The sequence below is a fragment of the Pristis pectinata genome, chromosome 1, assembly GCF_009764475.1.
Source record: "Pristis pectinata isolate sPriPec2 chromosome 1, sPriPec2.1.pri, whole genome shotgun sequence".
NCBI lineage: Eukaryota > Metazoa > Chordata > Chondrichthyes > Rhinopristiformes > Pristidae > Pristis > Pristis pectinata.
This window is the reverse complement of record NC_067405.1, coordinates 83948858-83964309: the sequence shown is the minus strand read 5'-3', so window position 1 is coordinate 83964309 and position 15452 is coordinate 83948858. Positions and strand designations below refer to the sequence as shown.

At 40.5% G+C, this 15452-nt stretch overlaps 1 protein-coding gene across 6 annotated transcripts in view; it reads right to left on the bottom strand.

The window, feature by feature from the left end:
• LOC127571910 (coiled-coil domain-containing protein 9-like) overlaps nt 1–15452 on the bottom strand; it is a 275215-nt gene that overhangs the window by 239137 nt on the left and 20626 nt on the right. For 4 of the 6 annotated variants that reach the window (XR_007956525.1, XM_052018661.1, XM_052018695.1 and 1 more), the window contains exon 1: nt 7426–7458. Coding sequence is in view for 5 of the 6 variants with exons in the window: in XM_052018661.1 (XP_051874621.1) it covers nt 7426–7437 (12 nt within the window). In the remaining variant the exon portion in view is untranslated. Of the gene's footprint in view, nt 1–7425; nt 7459–11362; nt 11402–14072; nt 14140–15452 lie in introns of those variants that run through there. The other 2 variants (XM_052018676.1, XM_052018669.1) reach the window with 2 other exon arrangements.

Sequence of the window (15452 nt, the reverse complement as noted above, 5' to 3'; positions counted from 1 at the left end):
TCTTTGATACAGTTTAAGGTGGTTCACAGGACCCATATGTCCAAGGACAAGTTAGCCCATTTTTATCATCATATAAATCCTATATGTGACAGATGTAATTCGAAGGTGGCTTCCCTGACGCATATGTTTTGGTCCTGTCCCCTTTTGGAAAAATATTGGAAAGACATTTTTAACATTATTTCATCTGTATTGAACATTGATTTACAACCTCATCCTATAACTACAATTTTTGGGTTACCAGTGATGGAATCTCGCCATTTATCTGCTTCTGCTTGTCGTATGATTGCCTTTGTCGCATTAATGGCCAAGCGATCCATTTTGTTCAAATGGAAGGATCCAATACCTCCCACCACTTTTCAGTGGTTTTCTCAAACTATAGCATGTTTAAACTTAGAAAAAAATTAGGAGTGGTACTGTTGATCCTTTGCTTAAATTTGAGGAAGTTTGGAGTCCATTTATTCAATATTTCCATATGATATAAGCTGACCTTTTTCAGATACCTTTCAATAATCCTTGAATACAGAGGAGCGGCGTTGACAACATAATAATTTTTTTTTCTTTTTAATTGAAGAAATATCAGTCCAGTTTTTTTTTGGAAGTTTTGGGGTTTTTTTTTGGTTTATGTTCAATATTTTTTTGATTTGGGATTCTTCTTTCATATAATAAAATTTCATTTCTTTTCAATCTTTCCTTTTGTATTTGTCCACTTAATAAGAGAACGGGAGGTCTAGATTACTTTTTTTTCATTCCATATTAACTGTTATGATTGTTATCCTGATCTCTTTGCACCATGTGAATAATTACTAATGTTATATATATTATTTTGTACTAATTTGAAAATTAATAAAAAGATTGAAAAAGAAAGAATCCAAAGAGATTTTGAGTATGTTAAAGGGAAAAAAGAGTAACTAGGGAGAGAATATAGCCCCTCAACAGATATAGTGACAGATCTATCGGTTGGTGAGCACTTGGGGGATAGCGACCACTGCTCCATAACCTTTAGAATTGTCATGGACAAGGATAGGAGCAAAGAAGACGGGAAGATATTTAATTGGGGAAAGGCGAATTATGGGGCTATAAGGCGAGAACTTGAAAGTGTAAACTGGGGTGACATTTTTGAGGGGAAATGTACGATAGAGATGTGGTCGATGTTCAGGGATCTCTTGCAGGATGTTAGGGATAAATTTGTCCCGGTGAGGCAGAGAAGGAATGGCAGGGTGAAGGAACCATGGGTGACAAGGGAGGTGGAACAACTAGTTAGGAAGAAGGCGGCAGCATACATAAGGTGTAAGCAGCAAGGATCAGACAGGGCTCGTGAGGAATATAGAGTAGCAAGGAGGAAACTTAAGAAGGGGCTGAGGAGAGCGAGAAGGGGACATGAAAAGGCTTTGGCAAGTAGGGTTAAGGCTTTTTACTCGTACGTGAAGAGCAGAAGGATGGCTAGAGTAAGGGTAAGTCCGATTAAAGACAAAGGTGGGAAGATGTGCCTGGAAGCTGTGGAAGTGGGTGAGGTTCTCAATGAATACTTCTCTTCAGTATTCACCAAGGAGAGGCGTCTTGATGATGCTGAGGACAGTGTTGGTAAGGGTAATGTTCTAGAATAAGTAGATATCAAGAGAGGATGTGTTGGAGCTGTTAGAAAATATTAGGACATATAAGTCCCCGGGGCCTGACGGAATATTCCCTAGGCTGCTTCGTGAGGTGAGGGAGGAGATTGCTGAACTGTTGGCTAGGATCTTTGAGTCCTCGTTGCCCACGGGGATGGTACCAGAGGATTGGAGGGTGGCGAATGTTGTCCCCTTATTCAAAAAAGGTAGTAGGGATAGTCCAGGGAATTACAGACCCGCGAACATTTAGAGAATCGTGGACTGATTAGGGACAGCCAGCATGGATTTGTGAAGGGAAGATCTTGCCTCACTAGCCTGATAGGGTTCTTTGAGGAGGTGACCAGGAAGATTGATGACAGTAGTGCAGTAGATGTGGTCTACATGGATTTTAGTAAGGCATTTGACAAGGTTCCACATGGTAGGCTTCTTCAGAAGGTCAGAGGCCAAGGGATCCAGGGAGGCCTGGCCATGTGGATTCAGAATTGGCTGGCCTGTAGAAAGCAGAGGGTTGTGGTGGAGGGAGTGCATTCAGATTGGAGGGCTGTGACTAGTGGTGTCCCGCAGGGATCGGTTCTGGGACCTCTACTTTTTGTGATATTTATTAATGACTTAGATGAGGGGGTGGAAGGGTGGGTTAACAAGTTTGCAGATGACACAAAGATCAGTGGTGCTGTGGATAGAGTGGAGGGCTGTCAAAGCTTACAGAGGGGTATTGATAGGATGCAGAGTTGGGCTGACAAGTGGCAGATGGAGTTCAATCCAGAGAAGTGTGAGGTGGTACACTTTGGAAGGACAAACTCCAAGGCAGAATACAAGGTAAATGGCAGGATTCTGGGCAGTGTGGAGGAGCAGAGGGATCTGGGAGTTCATATTCACAGTTCATTGAAAGTTGCCACACAGGTAGATAGGGTAGTTAAGAAAGTTTATGGGATGTTAGCTTTCATAAGTAGTGGGATCGAGTTTAAGAGCCCCGAAGTAATGATGCAGCTTTACAAAACTCTGGTTAGACCACACTTAGAGTACTGTGTCCAGTTCTGGTCACCTCATTATAGGAAGGATGTGGAGGTGTTGGAAAGGGTGCAGAGGTGATTTACCAGGATGCTGCCTGGATTAGGGAATATGGATTATGAGGAGAGACTAAAGGAGCTAGGGCTTTACTCATTGGAGAGAAGCAGGATGAGGGGAGACATGATAGAGGTATACAAAATATTAAGAGGAATAGACAGAGTGGACAGCTAGCGCCTCTTTCCCAGGGCACCAATGCTCAATACAAGAGGGCATGGCTTTAAGGTAATGGGTGGGAAGTTCAAAGGAGATGTCAAAGGGAGGTTTTTCACCCAGCGAGTGGTTGGTGCATGGAATGCGCTGCCGGGGGTGGTGTGGAGGCTGATGCGTTGGGCAAGTTCAAGAGATTGTTATATAAGCATATGGAGGAATTTAAGATAGAGGGATATATGGGAGGAAGGGGTTAGATAGTCTTAGGAGTGGTTTGAAGGTCAGCACAACTTGGTGGGCTGAAGGGCCTGTATTGTGCTGTATTGTTCTGTATTGTTCTATGGTTCTATGGTTCAAAGACCAAAGTGAACATCTTTATGTGAAGGAGGTGGGTGAGATCCTCAATATTTCTGTTTTTACCATGGAGAAGGACATGAACTTCAGAACTTGAGATAGTTAATGGGGATTCTTGGGGGATAGTCCACATTACAGCAGAGGTACTGGATGTCTTAAAATTTATTAAGGTAGAGAAATCTCCAGGGCCTGATCAGTATATCCAAGAACGGTGGGAAGCTAGAGAAGAAGTTGTGGGAGCCCTGGCTCTGATATATGCATCATTAACAATGGGTGAAGTGCCGGAAGACTGGAAGGTGGCTAATGTTGTGCTTTTATTTAAGGGCTGCAAAGAAAAACTTGGGAACTACAGACCAGCAAGTCTAACATCTGTGGTAGGCAAGTTACTAGGGATGATTCTGAGGGATAAGATATACATGCAATTGGAAAGACAGGGGTTGATTAGGGATAGTCAGCAAGGCTTTGTGCCCAAGAGATCATGTTTCACGAATTTAAATGAGTTTTTTCTTGAAGTAACCAAGAGGGTTGATGAGGGTAGGGTGATAGACATAGTCTATATGGACTTCAGCAAGGCTTTAAACAAGGTTCCGCATGGTAGGCTGCTATGGAAAGTTAGATCGCATGGAATCCAGAGAGAGCTAGCTAATTGGATACACAATTGGCTTGATGGTAGCAAGCAGAGGGCAATGCTGGAAAGTAGTTTTTCAGACTCGAAGCCTGTGACAGTGGTGTTCCTCAGGGGTCAGTGCTAGGCCTATTGCTATTTTTTATCTATATCAATGATTTAGATGAGACTGTAAAAGGCATGGTTAGTAAGTTTGCAGATGGTAATAAAATAAGTGGTGTCGAGAGTGAAGATGGTTATCAAGAATTACAGCAGGATCTTGATCAAATGGGTAAGTAGCAGAGGAATGGCAGACAAAGTTTAATTTAGATAATTGCAAGGTGTTGCATTTCGTTAAATAACAGTATAGCACTGGACAGGCCATTCGGCCCATGATGTTGTGCTGATCTTGATACCGATTTATAATAAATGTTCTCCTCCTGTTTATCATCCATATCCCTCCATTCCTTTCATATTCATGTGTCTAAAGACAAATCAGGGTAGGACATTCACAGTGAACAATCGGGCCCTGGGGAGTGCTGTAGAAGAGGGACCTAGAAGTATAAGTACATGGTTCCCTGAAAGTGGCGTCACAGGTAGACAGGGTGGTGAAGAAGACTTTTGGCACACTGGCCTTCATCAGTCAGGGCACTGAGTACAGAAGTTGAGATGTTATGTTGCAGTTGTACAAGACATTGGTGAGGCCACATTTGGAAAACTGGAATATGTGTTCAGTTTTAGTCACCCTGCTATAGGAAAGATGCCATTAAGCTAGAAAAGGTGCAGAGGAAATTTACAAGGATGTTACTGGGACTCAAGGGACTTAGTTATGGAGAGACGTTGAACAGGCTGGGACTTTATTCACTGGAGTGTAGGAAAATGAGGGGTGATATTATAGAGGTGTATAAAATCATGAGGGGCATAGACAGAGTAAATGCACACACAGTCTTTTTCCCAGGGTTGGGGAATCAAGAACTAGAGGACATAGGTTTAGGGTGAGAGAGGAAAGATTTAATAGGAACCCGAGGGGCAACTTTTTCACCTAAAGAGTAGTTTGTATATGCAATGAGCTGCCAGAGTAAGTAGTTGAGGCAGGTACATTAACAACATTTAAAAGACACTTGGACAGGTACATGGCTAGGAAAGGTTTAGGGGGATATGGGCCAAACACAGGTATGGGAATCTTGGTCAGCATGGATCAGTTGGGTCGAAGAGCCTGTTTCTGCCTGTATGACTATGATTCATTAGGTATATTAAGAGCAAGAACATGAGGAATGAAAGAGTGGGGTCCATTAGGATCAAATGGGGCAATCTGTACATGGAGTCAGAGGACATGGGTGAGGTCTCCAATGGATATTTCTCATCTGCATTCATTAAGGATGTTGTAGTTGGAAAATTCAGCAAGTGAGAGTAGGATGATGGTGAAAGGCATCCTTAAAAGGTGGATGAATCCCCCTGGGCCTAATGAGATGTATCCCAAGCTACTATGCAAGACAACAGAGGACATTGCTGTAGAGTTGAAAGATATTTTTAAAGCACAGGTCAGGAGCCAGATGACTGGAGAACAGTAAACGTGGTACCTTTATTCAAAAAGGCACAAGTCAGCAACTGCAGGTCTCCGAGTCTAACGTCAGTAAAAGAAAGTTTTGGAAAAAAAAGTCTGAGGAATAGGACTAATTAACACATGGAAAGGCAGGAATTAATCAAAGATAGTCAGCATGGCACTGTTAGGGAGGAATCTTATCTGACCAATTGGATTTAATTTTTCAAAGAGGTAACAAAATGTATTGATGAGGGCAATGTGGTCAATGTCTATGTAGACTAATAACAAGGCCTTTGACAAGGTCTCACATTTAAAACTGGTCCAAAACATTAAGGCCCATGGGATCCAGGGCAAAGTGGATCCGAAATTAGCTTGGTAATAGGAGGCCGAGGGTAGTGGTTGGTGGAGGCTTATTTTGTGATTAGAAGCCTCTTGACCAGTGGCGTACCACAGGGATTGGTACTGCGACCTGTACTGATTATTATATACATTAACAATTTAGATACCAGTATAGGAGATATGATTAACAAATTAGCATGTGACATCAGTGGTGATATTGATCAGTTCGTAAGATGGACAAAGCAATGGCAGATGGAACTTAGTTCTGATAAATGTGAGGTGATTGACCTTTGAGAGGACTAATAAGGGTAGGACCCTAGGGAACATTGAGGAACAGAGAGTCCAAAGATCATAGAAGATGGCAGCATTGGTATACAAGGTTGTGAAGAAGGCATACAGGATATTTTCCTTTGTTAGCACAGGCACAGACTACAAGAGCAGGAAGGTTATGGTACAACTTTAATAAACATGTTAGGCCACAGTTGGAATACTGTGTGAAATTCTGGATGCTGCACTGTAGGAAGGATGTGACTGCACTAAAGAGGATGCAGAAGAGATTCATCACCATGTTGCCTAAAATGGAGCATTTCAGTTACAAGGACAGATTGGTTAAGATGGGTTTGTTTTACTTGGAGCATGGGAGGCTGAGGAGGGATCTGAGAAAGAATGTTTTCACCCAGAGAGTGGCTGGAATCTGGAACACACTGCCTGAATGGATGGTGGAAGCAAGTATTCTCACAACATTTGAGAATTATCCAAATGAGCACTTGAATTACCAAAGCATAAAAGGCTACGAACCAAGTGCTAGTAAACAGGATTCGTATAGGAGGGTACTTGCTGGTTGGCATGAACATGGTGGGTCAAAGAGCCTGTTTCTGTGTTGTATCACCAACTTCAAAATAATGCATAAGAAAGAAACTTCATACGACTACATTTAGTAACATGCTAGAAAAAATACAGGCAAAAAATAAAAGAACAAAATATTTCACATATTATTTGAATCTGGAAGTGGACATTTTTCTCCCATCCCCCATTTCTTTTACCACCCTCCCCCAATCACCCCCACCCCAGCCAATATTAATTTATCACGAGTTCTCTATTCTCAGCTGACACAAAGAGACAAAAGAATCTACAGCTGTTCTACAATTCAAAGATAGCATTGCACAATCCAACAGAGGAAAAACGTGGCAAAAAAAAATTATTTAATCGTAAACCCAACTGTCACACTAATGAAGATTTTTATGCCAATACTACCTCTGTTGCTAGCTGGTGGAGTACCTAATATCAATATTCTTTTGCATTCAACACAAGGGGGCAAATGCACAGTCATAACAGTCTGACTGCTGCCTTAATCCAGGAATAGGATCCCTTTCTGTAGCGTCACACTTTAGTTTGAGTCCACTGATAACTGACCTCTCACTAGGGAGAGTTTGAAACATTATTTAAATATACACACACATATATATATTCCTCCTCAAACAGACGCACGCACACACACACACACACACACACACACACACACACACACACACACATCAAACATACCCAACATTCAATCCTGCAACCACAACAGCTGTAACCAGAACTCAGCTGATCAACCAGCCTGAAAATGGCTGGCACTACCTTCCATTTAATAAGTCATTTCTATCTAATACAGATTTGTATTCAGCTCTACTCTGCCACACACAGCAGAACTTACTTTGTTACTCATAGCTTTCATGAAGACTACCTCAGCCTTTTAAAATACAAACCAAAATACTCACAGCTTTCTGCATTTTGAGTATGATCAATCCTGGGCTCCTTCCAAACAGCTTCTAGAGGCATCGGTCAGTATCCCAGTAGTAACTGCATGGTGATCGTGATCATGCTTTGATTACAAAAGCCTGCGGGCTTCAAGCCAAGTGCCTAGGCAGCTTGACAAATGCACACACAGCTCTGCATAGGGTATTTTGCATTGTCACTTCTACATGTACGCTTACGATTAAAAGCCACAATTCCATGGATACAATTTAACATACAATATCCATATTGTGGACTCCAAGACAAAAATTATAACCCCCACAAAGTGAACCCACCTTTCTAGTTTCTTTACAGCTCCCCCTGCTAACCCCTCTGTCACCAACCACCCCCCACCGATTTGGAAAGCTCCATGTATTTTGAATATAATAACGAGATGTCTGGTGCACTGCACACATCAGCCACTATTTTCAGGCACATAAAAGAATAACTTGCACAGAACAACTTTGAAAGATACCAGCTTTCTTCCAGTTTAAAACTGATACACATTAAGATTTAATAAGAACTAATATGAAGGATAGTACTATGACTATCTATTCTTCAGAGAAAAACATCACTTCCATACCGATTTAAATTAGCCAGAATATTATTTCAGTCCAGAGAAACAACAGAACAAAATGTGAACAAGCTCCTTGAAATGATGCCCAGTCACCTCACTGATAAGTATGAATACAAAGATCTCCAGTGAGCCAGATTTGCTAAAACTCACTTGCTTTAGGCATGGGATCTACACAGCACCACCAGTTGTGGGGCAGGAGTTGTACAGAAGATGTGCAAGACAGAGGAATAGAGAATTCTGAGTAGACTGTGAGACTAGAGGAGATGGCAGAAATAATGAATAGGACAATTCTGGAGACAACAAAGGCCTGGCAAAGGGTTTCCGGTAACATGGACTAAGATTAGGATGGAAGTTGGCAACCTTTGTTTTCCTTATCCCAAAATTATATCTAAAACTGAACTGTGCCATACACAATTTCAGACAATCATTATTTTTCGTTGATTAACTGAAATTTTTCTGCATTCTAAATCATTCTAATTAGGTTCAGCCCTTTGTTCAGCACAGTTCAGCTGATATCACTCCAACTGGTTAAAAACAGCATGTACTGAGAAGCAGCACCTTAGGAAAGCCAACTCGATATGGATCTATTCTGATAAAAATTCTTATACACAGCAATCTGTTGGCTCCATTTATTGAAAAACGGCCTTTCAAAATATGAAAAGATAAATACTACATAGCTCGTTCCCAATACCAAAATTATATCAAAACACAATTTAATGCAGTGAAATCAAAAATCAACCCTCATCTTTACAGCTTGTTCAAACTCTTTTCTTGTAGGTGTCATTTTAATAGAACATAGAACAGTACAGCACAGGAACAGGCCCTTTGGCCCACGACATTTAAGCAACCATGATTTAAATTAATCCTACCTGCCTGCACATCATTGTCTATATGCCTCTATCCCTTGCCCGTTCATGTGCCTGTCTAATCGCCTCTTAATTGTTGCTATCATGTCTGCCTCAACCACCTCCCATGGCAGTGAATGTTCTGTAAAAAACCTTGTCCCTCTCACCTTAAAGCTATGCCTTCTAGTACTTGACATTTCCAGCCTGCGAAAATTACTGACTGCCTACCCTATCTGTGCCTCTCATAATTTTATATACTTCTATCAGGTTGCCCCTCAGCTTCTGATGTTCCGGAGAGAACAATCCAAGTTTGTCCAACCTCTCTAGTATAGCTAATACTCCAATCTGGGCAGTATCCTGGTGAACCTCTTCTGCACCCTCTCCAAAGCCTCCACATCCTTCCTGTAATGTGGTGACCCAAACTGCACTCAATACTCCAAATGTGACCTAACCAAAGTTTTATACAGGTGCAGCATGACTTCCCGACTTCTATACTCAATGCCCTGACTGATGAAGGCAGGCATGCCATACTCTTTCTTTACCACCCTATCTACTTGTGTTGCCACATTCAGTGAGCCATGGACTTGCATCCCAAGATCCCTCTGTACGTCAATGCTCCTAAGAATACTGCCATTTATCATATTCTTTCCCCTTACATCTGACCTTCCAAAGTGCAACACCTCATATTTCTCCAGTTTAAACTCCATCTACCATTTCTCCACCCATATTTCCAACTGATTTGTATCCTGCTGTATCCTCTAAAAACATTCACTATTCACAACTGCACAGATTTTTGTCTCATCTACAAATTTACTAATAAGCTTATCTACATTTTCAACCAAATCATTTATTTTATATACATATATAAATATACATTATATAAAGAGTTCCCAGCACTGATCCCTGAAGAACACCTCTGGTCACAGACCTCCAGTCAGAATAACAACCCTCCAACACTACCCTCTATCTTCTATGGCCAAACCAATTTTGAATCCAATCTACCAAGTCGCCATAGATCCCATTTATCTTAATCTTCTGGATCAGCCCACCATTAGGGACCTTGTCACATGCCTTACTAAACTCCATGTAGACAACATCCACTGCCCTACAATCAATCATCTTCGTTACCTCGAGAAAACTCAATCAAGTTCACAAGACATGACCTGCCCCACAAAGCCATGCTGACTGTCCCCATCAAGACCATGTTTTTCCAAATGCATGTAAATTCTATCTCTAAAAATCCTTTATAATAGCTTTCCTACCACTGATGTAAGGCTCATCAGCCTATAATTTGCTGGATTATCCCTTTTGTTTTCCTTAAACAAAGGAAAACATTGGCTACTCTCTAGTCCTCTGGGACCTCATTAAGGCTTTAGTAATCTCCTCTCTTGGTTCTCTCAATAATCTGGGATAGATCCCATCAGGCCCTGGGGATTTATCTATCTTAATATTCTTCAACAGACCCAACACCACCTCCTTGATATCAACATACCCTAGAATATTAGCATATTCTGCAATGATCTCACTACCCTTGAGATGAATACCGATGCAAAGTACTTGTTTAATACCTCACCCACTTCCTCTGGCTCCAGGCACAAATTGCCTACTTTGTCCTTGAGTGGTCCTCCCCTCTCCCTAGCTACACTTATTTTTCATGTATGAAATGCCTTGGGGTATTCCTTAATCCTACTTGCCCAGGACACTATTTTTAAAATCTGTACAGATAAAACAGACTTAGAAACAGACAGGATTTTTTCCACTTACAATAAAAGTAAAATTAAAAGGAATACAATTGCAGCATATTTTAATTTTTTTTATTCCCCCCCACCCCCCTTCCAGGAAAGCACGTGACTTTCAAAAACATGCATCTTATTCGGTACCATTTTGAATGACATTCTTCCTATTTGGTGCTAAAATTTTTGTGGCTATTTATGAAATCACAAAACAAGTATTGCCATCAACTTCAGGGTAATCAGATCATGTTACTGAAGGTTCAGAAATATAATCTTGTTTTAATAATTTTCAACCCACAATATAGCTACAAATCTCAAGAAACAATCTCCAAAATCATTGAGGTGTAAAGCAATTTTGCATACCATGTACCAAATCATCAACAGAAGACCCTTCCCCATCCAAAGCCATGAGACAAGCAATGGCTATATTGGAAGATACTGACAAACTCCAAAAATGGTTCAGATTGATGACCTTTCATCAGAACCTTTCACTTTTTTACTTCCCTCCCCACAGGTGCTGCCTGACTTGACAAGTATTCCCAAAATTTTCTGATTTTGGATATCCAACATGCAGTAATTTGCTTTTCAAGCAGCCAGCCAAAGGCTCCATAAGAGCAGTGTTATGTATACTTCAACACCAGCCAGAGCAGTCAGGATTACTATTTTAGAAAGAATTAAGGGAAAAAATTATTCCAAATGGATTGGTACTATCTTCCCAAATATATCATGGAAGAACAATTGTGTGAAAGTATTTTTACACACTTACCATCATTTCACTATATTCATGTGTCCTTTAAATTTCTCCCTGCAAGGATAAATTTTTAAAATTAGTATCATATATATCAAATGCTGTATATGAATTACTCCATAGAAAAAGCACATAGGCAGAAATAGGAGAAAGCATACTTAGACTGCAAGACTAGGTGTACTATATCCAAACAATTACACAAGTAATACTGTGAAGACAAAGACCATAACCAGAGCCCCAGCTTAGAGGCTAGAATGCAGAAGTACAAAAACATGGTTACTTTTTTTTAAAAAGAAAAAGAGCAAAGAAAGAACAAAGAAAAAAAGTTTCAAACATGCATTATACAGAAATGAGAGTGATATTATTAAAGGGCAATTTTTCTCTCTCTTTTTTAACTTACTGAGAATCAGAGAGATACAACACAGAAAGAAGCTCTTCAGCCCACCAAGTCCGCACCAACCATCAATCACGTATTTACACAAATCCTACATTAATCCCATATTTTATTCTCTCCACACTCCCATCAACTCTCCCCAAACTCTACCGTGTATCCACACACTGGGGCAATTTACAATAATCAATTAACCTACCAACCTGCACATCTTTAGGATGTGGGGAGAATTCAAAGTACCTGGAAGTACACATAGTCAAAAGGAGGGTGTGCAAGTGCCACATGGACCCAGTATTGAACCCAGATCTCTGGCACAATGAGAATGTAGTTCTACTAGCTGCATCATTGGTCTGTGTCTGTGATGATGCTGACAATAAATGGTAATCCTGTAGAATTTTCATCTTGCTTTCAGAATACTACTTTCAAAAAGGTGCATATAGACCCTGACCAATCCAATATATTCACTGGATGCACTTGTACTGCCATCACGGCAATGGGAAAAAATGGAACAAAAGCACAGGCACCGACTGGATCCCTTTCAGTACTCAACCCACTGCATGGCAAACTCTTCACTTCAACTCCCATTCACATCTGAATAAAACAACTACATTGATGAAATCCAATACTCCCTAAAAGTAGAGTTAAGAACAAACATCACCATGTCTAACAATTGGCAAGAATCCCACACACACTTCTCAAAATCAAGATAAAAAGATTTCAAATTAAGGAACACCTTCACCATATAGTTTGCAGAATTGGTACAAAGACATATCAGATCATCTCATTACTTGGTTCTTATTTTGTTTGAGTTGCTCTTTTAGCTGACTTAAAGTTTAATCTTAATGACTGAAGTTTTTATTTAACAACAGGAACTAACATTTTTCTGACTGCCAATAAAAAGCAAAGAAAACACACCAAATCAAAAAGTTACCGAAAAATTCAAGCCCTAGAAGTACATGGAGTGGAAGAAAGAAAGAATGATAGAACAAGTGGTGGACAGAAAGAAGCTGATGGTGGTAGCAAGTGAGGAGGAAAGGGGAAGGAGGAGAGAGAGAAAAATAAAAGATATATTGAAATCATTGATTTCAATCAGGGATTTAAGAGAATTTATTCTCATCATTTGAGCTATTACTCATACAAGAGTTCTGATGAAATATCATGGATTTGAAACAGCAATATTGCTTCGATCTCCGCAGATGCTGCCTGATCTGTTGACCAGTTTGTTTTTATTCATCCAAGTAACCCATTTCTGATCATATTTGACTTTTCTCCACCCAATGAAGCAAACAGAATATCTTTATCACTAGTGCCTTTATTTTAAAATATCAATTGGTTAACATTTTGTCCTACAAGAATAAAGTCTTTCAACTTTTCCTTTCCATGTTCTGAATCACATTATTTCCAAACATGAAAACTTCTAGTTGGAATATTAACTTTTTTCTACAGATTATGACAATTTCTGTATCTGCAAATATTAAATTTTATATGCAAAGACTGATGCATATTTCTAATTTAGTCACGAAGTTGCCAGGCAATGACCATCTTCCACAAGAGAGAATTGAACCTCCTGACACTTAACAACATTTATATCACCATGTTCACAGCACAACATCCTGTGTTTCACTACTGATCAGAAATATAATTGCACCAGCCACAAATGCTGTGGCTACAAGAGCAGGAGAGTCAGAGGCAGAGTATCCTGCTGTACTTCAAATTCCCCAAAATCTATACGCAATCAATCAGTTAAATGTTACGTCAGGTGTGTGATGGACTGTCCACTTAATTGTACGAGTACACTCAAAGTTCATAGAGTATCAGAGAGTTACATAGCACAGAAAAAGGCCCTTCAGTCCAACTCATCCAAACCTACCAATATGGCAACCTGAGCTACTTTTATCTGCATGCATTTGGCTCATGTCCTCTACAGTTTTCCTATCCATGTACCTATCCAAATATCTTTTAAACATTGTAATTGTACCCACCTCTACCACTTCCTCTGGCTGCTCATTCCATATACCCACCACTCTGGAAAAATTTACCCCTCAGATCCCCTTTAAAATCTTTCCCCTCTCACCTTAAATCCATGTTCTCTAGTTTGAGACTCCCCTACCCTGGAAAAATGACTATGACCTTATCTATGTCCCTCAATTTTATATACCACTGCAAGGTCACCCCTCCACCTCCTACACTCCAGGGAAAATAGTCTCAGCCTATCCAATCTCTCCTAAAACTCAAGCACTACAATCCCAACAACATCTATGAATCTTTTCCACACCCTCTCTAGCTTAATGACATCCTTAGTACAGTGTGGCAACCACAACTGCACGCAATACTCACCAAGTACAGTTTCACCAAAGTCTTGTACAACTGTAACATGATGTCCCAGTTCTTGTACTCAATGCCCTGAATGATGAAGGCAAGCAGACAATATACGTTCTTCACCACCCTGTCAGCACACTCAGGGAACCAGGTAGCTGCACACCCAGGTCTTTGCTCAACAACACCCCCCAGGGCCCTACTACTCATATTGTATGTCCCACCCTAGTCTGACCTCCCAAAATAGGTACCTTGCACCTACCTGAGGTGAATTCCATCTGCCATTCTTTTGTCCACTTTGCCAGTTTATCTAGATCCCATTGTAACCTTCGACAATCCTGTTCACTGTCCATCACACCACCATCTGCAAACTAACCAATCACAGCACCTACGGTACCATTCAAATTAATATAAACGATAAACAACGGGACCCAGGACCAATCCCTGTGGCTCACCACAGGTGACAGGACTCCAATTCAATAAACAACCCCCCACTACCACTCTGACTCCTTCCATCAAGCCAGTTTTGCATCTAATTGGCTAGCTCACCCAGAATCTCATGTGATCTAACCTTCTGGACAAGCCTACCATGCAGGACCCCGTCAAAGGCCCCAATAAAACCCATGCAGACAACTTCCACTGACCAACCCGTCAATCCTCTTCGTCACCTCCTCAAAAAAACTTAAACTCATGAGACATGACCTCCCATGCACAAGGTCATGCTGATCTATCTCTATTCAGTCTTTGCCTTTCGAAATACAGACAGATACTAAGTTTCCCGCCACAGATGTTAGGCTCACCGGTCTGTAGTTCCCTGGCTTGTACTCGCAGCCCTTCTCAAAGTTATGGAGAGAAACAGTTAACATTTCATGTTGATGGAAGGACATGACGTTAAACATGAACTTTGTTTCTCTCTCCACAAATGCCAATAGCTTGTTGAGTATTTCAAGCAACTTATTTTTATTTCACCTAATTACTGTACTTTTCTGTTGGGAATGGTAAGAATCCTATTGACTGGTCTTCATATGACAAAATGTTAAATATAGATTAATTCTTTATGACTGAGCCCAATGTATTAAAAGAAAATCAACACTTTGCCAATGATCTCAATTACAGCAAAAGCCTAGGTCAAAATGGAATAATGGTTAAGCTACTGCACCAGAAGCCAGAGTATTAAGAAGTTCACATAAAGCATATACAAGACAATGTGCATGCAACCAATGGGGAACCCCGCAATAGGCGCTACTCTTTACACTCATTCTGCCTGATTTCATCTGACATGAAAAGAAAAAGTATTAGCTACTTCAAACTGCAAGATGCTGCTGACATCTCCAGCAGCAGCCAGTCCCTAAATGTTTCAGAAACTCCTTCAAAAATTTACTAAAAATAAATTAGGTACTT